This window comes from Alosa alosa, chromosome 5, assembly GCF_017589495.1.
Source record: "Alosa alosa isolate M-15738 ecotype Scorff River chromosome 5, AALO_Geno_1.1, whole genome shotgun sequence".
Taxonomy (NCBI): domain Eukaryota; kingdom Metazoa; phylum Chordata; class Actinopteri; order Clupeiformes; family Clupeidae; genus Alosa; species Alosa alosa.
In genome coordinates, this window is record NC_063193.1 from 10,226,643 (window position 1) to 10,236,192 (window position 9,550).

At 38.0% G+C, this 9,550-nt stretch overlaps 1 protein-coding gene across 1 annotated transcript; it reads left to right on the forward strand.

Moving 5' to 3' along the window:
• Positions 1-1,921: 1,921 nt before the first annotated feature.
• LOC125294903 (C-X-C motif chemokine 11-6-like) lies at positions 1,922-2,983 on the forward strand. Its single transcript, XM_048243962.1, has 4 exons — positions 1,922-2,024; positions 2,219-2,342; positions 2,439-2,528; positions 2,667-2,983. The coding sequence occupies exons 1-4, from the start codon at positions 1,970-1,972 to the stop codon at positions 2,716-2,718; spliced, it is 321 nt and encodes a 106-aa protein (XP_048099919.1). The 5' UTR covers positions 1,922-1,969; the 3' UTR covers positions 2,719-2,983.
• The last annotated feature ends 6,567 nt before the right edge of the window (positions 2,984-9,550 follow it).

Genomic DNA, 9,550 nt, shown 5'->3' on the forward strand with positions numbered 1-9,550 from the left:
AGAGTGCATTATCAGGTTTATCTGCCATGGTTCAAATTGAAGTGAGAGCAACGACTGGTTACTGGTGTGTGCCTTTGCATTGCCTCTGTAGAGGCACAAATAATCACTGAAAGATTTTAGTGAGGGACTGCATCGGAGTAAATTATATAAATATATATGGGATAATGTATAGAACGGCGGTCATTATTGGGAAAATAAGTTCCGACAGGGCGAACCGATGCACCACCAGAGGGGTCTTGCTTCGCCCTGAAGGGACTTATTTTCCCAATAATGACCAGTGTTCTATACATTATCCCGCTTATTATACTACTTGCCAAAACTAAAAAATAAACTCCACGATATGTCTCTTTACATTTATTTGTTACCGTTTCGTTGTGGCTTTGCTGAACTTGAATCAAACGTTCTTTAGAACACAGCTGATCGACCATCTGCCTTCACTTTTGAATGAAAATTCGTTGCCATTGACAGTCATTATTTCAGAGGTCTTTAGACGAAAATAATGACCGGCAGAACACCGGTAGACCTTTGGGAAATCCCATTCAAATGAATGGAGTGTATACTTGCATTGTGAAGAGCCATATAATAAAAGTAAATATAAATTTACTTTTATGTATACTTTTATATTTATATACTACAACATATTTTCTGTTACAGTCAACCCAGGGGTGGGAGACAAGTATCAACCTGTGCAGAAGCCTCCAGCTTCCAGAGGAGTTACTCAAACTTCTATGGGAGGAGGGCTGTTGAGATGTGGCAAAGATTTTTCAAAGAATCAATTAATTTACTTTATTCCAGTTTTACACAACCAAAGCAGGTCAATCAATCAATCTGTGCCATCAAAAAAGTAGAGATAAGAATAGATAAACTATATTTTATAAAAGATGGCTAAAATGCAATTCATTTTCAATCACAATGCAAAGTGCTTGTTTGGTACACCACATATCCTCAAAGGTTTCCAGATTTTGCATTCTCATAAAACCGGAAGTCAACCAAAACTTTGGCTTTAACCAGGGCAGTAAACAGGGTAACACTTTATTATAACTACACACAATTCATCATTTATTAAGCCTTTGTTACTTATTAGTTAATGGTTTGTTCATCATTAGTAATTTCTAATTTATCATCAGTAAAACATTTGTTCACACAGTTATAAATAGTTTGTTCATAGTAAATAAGCCTATATCTAAAATATGTTTATACATTATTGTTAATACTTAATAAATGATGCAATAATTTTTAATTAAGTAATATTTCTATTATTTAACAGTTGTTACATACACATGCACTAATGATTAGTTAGGGTGAGGATACATATTTTATAAACCACTTCCTAATACTATAATTCATAATTAACTCAGGAGTTACAAGTGGTTAGTTAATGATATTTTGTGAGCTCATTTAAAGTGAGGAAGTTTTATGCCTTGCAATAGTACTTCATTAACAAATTATTATTGCATCATTTATCATTTCAAGTGTTAAAACCATATTTAAAAACATATTTTAGATAGGCTTATTCACTATAAACAAACCATTTATAACTGTGTACAAATGCTTTACTAATGAGAATTAATGTAGGAACAATGTTTTACAAATGAGGAACAAAGCATTTAGTAGTTTACAAATAAATGCTTAATTGTGTATAGTTATTATAAAGTTTTCAATGGGTAACCAATGTGCATCATTTGTGTTTGTAAGTCCTCTGAATTACTTTTCACTTGTGTGGCCCGGTTTCCACTCACAAGTAGCTTTTCATAGAAACGTCCTTGATTGGAGATGTGAAACTGAGATGCCTCACTCTCGGCCAAAACAAATACAATGACGTAGCAGAAGATGGAAGAAGAAGAAGAAGAAAGCACAGAGTCTGAGGATATAAATAGGGTAGAATGATTGTCTTTTGTGGGCATTCTGATAGCATCTCCACCAGGACCAGGACCAGCACCAGAGCTGAAGAGAACATCTAGTCTGCACCATGAAGTTCGCAGTGTTTGTTTTTCTTGCATGTCTGCTCTGTGTAGCCGTAACAGGTGAGGCACAGAGTGATTTCTTTTAGTCTGCTTGTTTTGGTTACTGTACCCATAATGTTTCTATGCGAATGTTAAACTGCAGTTACAATAACACATCTACGACCATATTCATATGTTTTATACTTTTCTTTTACACTTTTATATTCTTCTCAAGAGGCATATGCCTGTCATAATTTCTCTTATTCCTTCTTCAGGTCAGCGGGAGTCTAAGGGCCGGTGTCGGTGCCAGGGTAAAGGAGTGAGATTTGTTCCCCAACAAAAGATCCAGACGTTGACCATGTACACACCAGACCAGTCGTGTTCAAACATAGAGATCATGTAAGTACTGAAAATGTTCTGATATCAGTCGATCGGTGAGCTACACTGGCCACATTGTGGATGAGTAATGACCTGTGTCTCTGTCTGCTTCTGCAGTGTCACTATGAAGGGCAATGGTGGGAAAAAGTGCATCGATCCAGAGTCTGATATTGCCAAGAAGTTCATGGAAAAAGCTCAGGAAAAAATGTAAGGCAATAGTATTTGAAATTCAGCTTTAGCTTTACAATGGAAAATAAATAAATGATTTGGAATAGACCTTGGAATTATTCAACGCTATACAAATGGCTTGAATTGAAATTTAAATATGTTTACTGTTTTTCACAGGAGAGCAAAAAAGGCGGATCCTACTGTCATTCCAGAGTTGACTACCATATAACATTACATCAACGTTTTTCAATGTTACATCAAACAACACACTTTTTTAATCAGAATAAGAGGACAGCATTTCATCTCATGCATATGCTTAAGGTGTAAATACCAGTAGAAACTAGTCAGTTCAGGACATGGATTTTGTTCAGCTGCTATACAATTCCTTCTAATTTAAATCTTTACCACAAATCACATAATTTGGTACTTACAATAGAAAATGCACAGAGAATGTCTACCCAAAGGAATGCACTGTATCATACTGTATTAAATATGTTAAATAAATAAACCAAAATGCTTTCTTTTTTTAAAAAAAGAGGGTTTCCATCATTGTTGTTCTTTTTAAATATAATAATACTACTGCTATTACTACTACTACTACTACTACTACTATAAGCTCCTTTGAAGACACCCAAGGAGTGTAATGAAAACTCAAAGGCAAAACAGATGCACACACAAACTCAAAACATGATAAAATGATCAGTGCAAGTGGTATGAAAATAAATCTGGAAGTGCCCCACCTTGAGACATGGGGGCGGACCATTCTAAACAGATGTTTTCATTTGGTTTGCCAAGATAGTGTTGTTTATTGACACAACGTGTAAAAAATTGATAATAGATGGGAATCGGGGAAGTGTAAACAGTGAGAAGGGGTGTATGGACTCAGGAGAAGGGGAGAAGAGTTTTAGACATTATTCACATTAATTATTTATGTTGAGTCTCTTGGCTATGTATTTCTATGTATTATGTATTTTAATCTCCATCTTTTGATGTCAATCTAATCTTTATTGTTTGGTCATGTCTTGTTTGTTGTGTCTTTTGGAGCACTTTGGGTCTGTGCTTGTCAGTTGATTTGATTTGATTTGATTTGATTTGATTTGCTGTCCTTTATTACATCAGATGAGCAGGTTGCTCCCAGTAGAAACCAAGAGGGCTTTAAGCGCAAAAAATTAGGATCTTCAAAGTATATACTTTATTTGCAAAACAATAGCCGTATACATGGACACTTTTAATCTGATTACAAACGGAGTAATGGCTCGATTGGAATAAAAATGCCTCATGTAAACACCTCAACCGATCGGATTCAGCCTGATCCGACTAAATCCGCCCACTTAAACAGGAACTCCGATTGTTGGACTAAATTAGGATGTTAAAAGTATATACTTTTTTTGCAAAACAATACCACCCTTTACATGAACACTTTTAATCTGATTACAAATTGAGTAATGGCTCAATCCGAATAAAAATGTGACATGTAACACCACAACTGATCGGATTAAGCTCGATCCGACTAAATCCACCCATGTAAACACATACTCCGATTGTTGGAATATATTTCCTAAACGGTTCGGACCAGAAGAACTCCTGAACGGTTTTGTTCAGAGCTGAAAATGCAGCAGTGTTTGACAGATGTAGGTTGCTACTTGCTAGTGACAAAATATTATAGCTTTCAGTATGGTAGGCTACAATGTCTTTGTAGTTTAATTACAAAGTGTTTCATTCATCCCGGTTCTCCTTACATTAACAAAAAGCAACAAATGCTGCTGCTAGAAGACATTTAGATTTCGCCATCGGGTCTGTTGTAAAAGATATTGACAGTGCAATAACTTTAAAAACAACCAGAAAACAATGTTAAGGCAATAGTGGAGAAGAAGGATGGTTCGGGTGTTCTTCCTACAGGATTCACCTCCTGTATTGGTCGAAACCCACCCCATAATCACATCCTAATGGAGCAGTAGTAGACTCATATTCTGACTAGCATTTGAGTGTGACGACGTCAGGCTAGGCAAATCTGCTTTGGAGCAACACTTTAACAATCCCAACCTGTAGCCTACAAACTCTGAGGTTCATTTGAGGTTAACTGGTAACTTTGTCACCATCTAGCTCAGTCACACCTGAAGTGTGTCAGCCCTTAAAAGATCACACTTCACCATATATTCACCATAAATTCACCGTATTGCCCAGAGATACATACCCTTCTCATTTCCGTGCGTGTAGTTACTCGGTCTGACGCACCCACCGCTACAGTGATTTATTTGCATGGCTAGGCCGATGCCCGAGGCACCCCCATCGAAAAACTGTTGGTAGCATCGGCTAATAGCGCCAGATTTCTGAGTGCAGGGGACAGGCCGAGATGGGCTATGAGACATACGTTCACACTCGGTATCATGTTTCAACACACTTTAGGTCAATATCACACCGGAATTCTCCTTTAAATGTCGGACGTTCACTGCTGCTGGATTCCTGGTTGTGTGCAGCTGGCCTCACAACCCTCTGCAGGGCTTCCCGCTCTTGTTTTTAGCTGTTCTCATACCAGGCTGCTGTTCCCCCTGATTCTCCAAGGTATCTTAAAATCCCTGAGGGGACTGAGTTGATAAAGATGCTGCTCTGCTGTTTACCAGGGAGCCACTGTGCACTTAGACCATATCATGTGGTCTGATAGAACACAGTGACTACACAACATAAGAACCCACAAACATGTAGAGAAGGTAAGACATGTGTGCAGCTTATGTGTGTGCACAGTTCTTTTGGTGTGGCAATATTACACATTTCTAGTGAAGGGAAAGTGTTGACCTGATTTTAAAAAGAGAGATCTCCTTTTTCACAATTCCATTCAGTCTGACACCACAACTTCTCACTGTGTTCACATCTCTTTCACTTGCTGCAGGGATTATTGGTCGGATCTGAAACTGTTCCTGAGTTCCTGAGTAATATCTTCCATACAGTTTCAGTTTCACTGTCTGTCCAGTAGGCTGCTTCCTGGAAACTGCAATGATTCTCCAGAATATGTTGCAGCTCACTCATTTCATTTAAACAATTAAACTAATTAATCTTTGTTTAAGATAATAATAGTGTAGTTGTTTTTAATCACATATGATATTATATATTTTTTTATTATTGTAAATAATGCATATAGATAAGGAACAGTTTTGGTCTGCTTCCGTCTTCTGTGTTTCATTTATAATAACACACTACAACCGATTACTATGAGCCTACTGTAATAATTAATTCTGTTGTGTGGATTTATCTTTTCAAAGTGCAGTGAAGGATACCATCCTTTATCAGTTCTAAAATAAGACATTGACCTCTCAAAGCACTTGACCATGTTTATTAAACATTAACAGCTCTTACCTGAATCTGGTGGTCAGGTAACTTTCACACAATCACAGGTCCTTCAAAAGATACCAATATTTATACAGAGGATGCAAACAACTTAGCTTTGACTTGGTATGCTACATTATGAAAAACGCTGGTGTAAAATTAATTCATTGCATTAATAAGTTACAAATGGAAAGGATTCTTTTCTTTGCAAAACTGACACATCGAGAGAGAAAAAAAACATTGAGAGACTCTTGTAGTACATACAGTAAGGTATGTATGGGGTTGAACAAAAGCAGGAACTGATTTAACTGAACTGAAAAATTATGTAGATCAAATGATCTCTCCTTATTTATTTCATTACCATTCTTCATTTGATTTCTGAAACAAAACCTTTGGCACTTTTCACCTTCTTCATTCATGGCAAACGTGTGAAAGTAAAAACAAAAACTCAAACACACAACACATACAGCAATAAACTGAATGAAAATCATCAAGAAATAAGACAGAAGAAAAATAAGGACGTGAAAGTTGAAGTCTGTCATGCTGAAGGAGGAGATATGTGATGCAATGTAAAGGGGAAACCCCTGATTTGATAGAATAAATACAGGCATGCTTGCTACTGTTTGACAGATTCACCTCCTCACTCTGATACAACAGCTGAGAAAGCAGACAGACCATCACCCATCTCAACAATGAAGTCAGCAGCTCTCCTCGCACTTCTGGCTGTCCTGCTCTTTGGAGATGTGAGAGGTAAGGGCTCCAGTCATCTGCTGACCAAGGTGCTACAGTGGCCTCCACAATTATGGCACAAATATTCCTCTTTTTTCAGGATATATTTGCATTTTCCCTCATTGTTTTCCTTGTGAGATTACAATAGGTCAGCAAAAGATTTGTATACTTTTTTAGTATACAAATTTTGTCAACATTACCAGGGGTGCTAATAATTGTGGAGGGCACTGTAATTTGTGAAATAGTGGCCACTGTGTAACAGGGGAGAGTGATGCTACAACACTGTTGTCTAAGCTGAACATCCTGTGATATTTAGTGGTCATGTTTATTTCCAGGGCAACGAGATCCTTTGGGAAGATGCATGTGCCTGGATGCAGGGGCAAATGCCATCCGCCCAAACCGCATTGAGAGGCTAGAGGTGTTACCGCCTTCACCCTCATGCCCCAATCTGGAAATCATGTAAGCATGTCACAATGTCATGTGCTATAACTGCATACCTTATGGAGTTTAGTGGTGGTCTGTATCTGATGTTTACATCTACCTGTGTCCTCAGTGTCACTCTCAAGGATAATGGAGGACAAATGTGCCTGAATCCAGAGAGCAGTTTTGCCAAGAATTTCATCAAGAAAGCCATCAAAAAGAGGTAAAATACTTGAATATAATACTAAAATAAGTTTGACTTGACGAGTACAATCAACCAAATTCAAAAGAAAAATGAATTGACATGACATTTAATATAATATATTGTATAAAATATCAATATAATGAAAACATTTTGCATTTCTTACAGGAGTGCACAGTAAATTCCATTGGATATCTCTCTGATTCTGGAGGCAGCTAATATTGGAAATGCACTTTCTTTCTCTACACAAGAGCATACCATAAAGACTCCTATTTTTTATATGTTATCTAAGAATACTTTTATATTTATTTGCATGTTATATTTGGGATATGTGTTACTGCCCGGTGTCTATTTGGTGAAATGTTGTTTAAATTTGTTTCTGAAAATATCTATACTGAAAGTTGAAATAATGTATACAGTGCTGAACTGATGTGTCTTGATTGCTTGATATGTTGTAAATATAAAGAAGGAAATAAAACTTTACAAAAAATATGAATAATATATCTGTTATAATAGCAGGCCTACCTGCATGTACACTCAAGTGACTTGGCTATTTAATCCCCACACTAACTAAATGTAAATATATCTGCTAATAATGGCCTTCAGTAAACCACTTAAGACCCCAAAACCAGAGACAAGCAGAGTGCCCCTTATAGTATAGAGAAAAGACAGACAGTGAGAAAAGAACAACACAAACGTATACGTATTTCTGACATATATTTGTCCAAATTATAGTCTATTTTGGATTTAAATTGGATATTTTAAACATGTGTAGATTAATCTTCTATGTTTTTTAGTAGTAAGAATAAGAGATAAGGTGGTTACTGCTGAGTGCTCTCTTTTGTGGTCTTGCTCAAAAAGCAGCGTGATGTGTGCTGGAATCTTTGTATAATGAAAAACAGCAAAAGCAGTTTTTTAGTGTCCCTTATGTTTCACTGATATTCACCAGAGGAACATAAGATTAATTGATCATTCTTTTGTGTGTAGCTTTTGAGATTAATCTCTCAAAAGTACACTGAGTAATATACTATCCCACAGAACCACAACAAATTAACAAAGACGTGACACACATCAGTAACATCTGCCTTTGTGTAACTAAGTACACAAACTCCGGTTGGCTCTGGCACAAGAGGGAGGATACCAACTGGAGAAACATGCTGGTTTCAAACGTGGTGAGCCTCCAGCCAAGGAAAATGGTCATGGCCATGATCTTTGATGTAATGTGAAACATTCCGATAACACTTTCTACGAACACTGTGTCAAGTTCCTTGCCTATAATTTCCTCAAGTCCAATTATAAATGCCATAAGACCTAATTAAGAGTTACAATCCAGCAGTACATACTCTAGGTAAAGTGAGATGTGCACATAAAACTTAATGAAACAAAGTTTCTACCTGGCCGACTGAGATTCTCCGAGATGCATCAGGGAACCATGGAGACGCATCTCGGCGCAGAAGGAAAAAACACAGAGGAAAACGAGCCGGGGCCCGTAACAGATTGAGGAATAGAGCTCATAGGCCTCCACTGCCTAGCGTTCTCCTAGCCAATGTCCAGTCTCTTGTGAACAAGATGGATGAACTAAGAGCGAGGATACAGTTTAATAGAGACATCAGGGACTGTAACATTCTATGCTTTACTGAGACATGGCTAACTGAACTTGTACCGGACTCTGCCATCACTCCGGTGGAGTTTTTCTCTGCTGCTCGCTCTGACAGGACTGAGGAATCTGGAAAATCGAAAGGTGGCGGTGTTTGCGTCATGACGAACAGCAAGTGGTGTGATCCTAGAAATGTCACCGTTCTCTCAAAGTCCTGCTCGCCTCATCTAGAACATCTAGTGATCGTCTGTCGACCCTTCTACCTGCCCCGTGAGTTTACTTCGGTAATATTCAACGCTGTCTACATTCCTCCACAAGCCAACACAGATGCTGCGGTTTCAGAATTGCAAGAAGTGTTAAATAGACAACAACACATGCACCCTGAAGCTACGCTTATTGTGGCCGGTGATTTCAATTAAGTACATCTGAACCGGTCCATGCCTGAATTTATTCAACACATTCACTTCCCTACACGTGGTGACAACACACTGAATCACTGCTACACACAGTTCAAGAACAGTTACAAAGCGAAGCAGGGACGGATTAAACAAATATGGGCCCCTGTGCACAATATCAAAAAGGCCCCCCCTCCCCCTGACCGCGACGGGCGCGTTTTATCTTGGCGCGCGCGTGTAAGTGACGATCGCAGCAGCCAGCGCTTCTCTCTTTGCTGTCGCTGTGCAGGCTGGTGCACAATTGCACACAATGAAAATGTAGTACATTATGTCATATATTATAACTCAGGCCCACACAGAAATGAATTCCAGCAGCTGTTTTTATTATTAGGCTGTA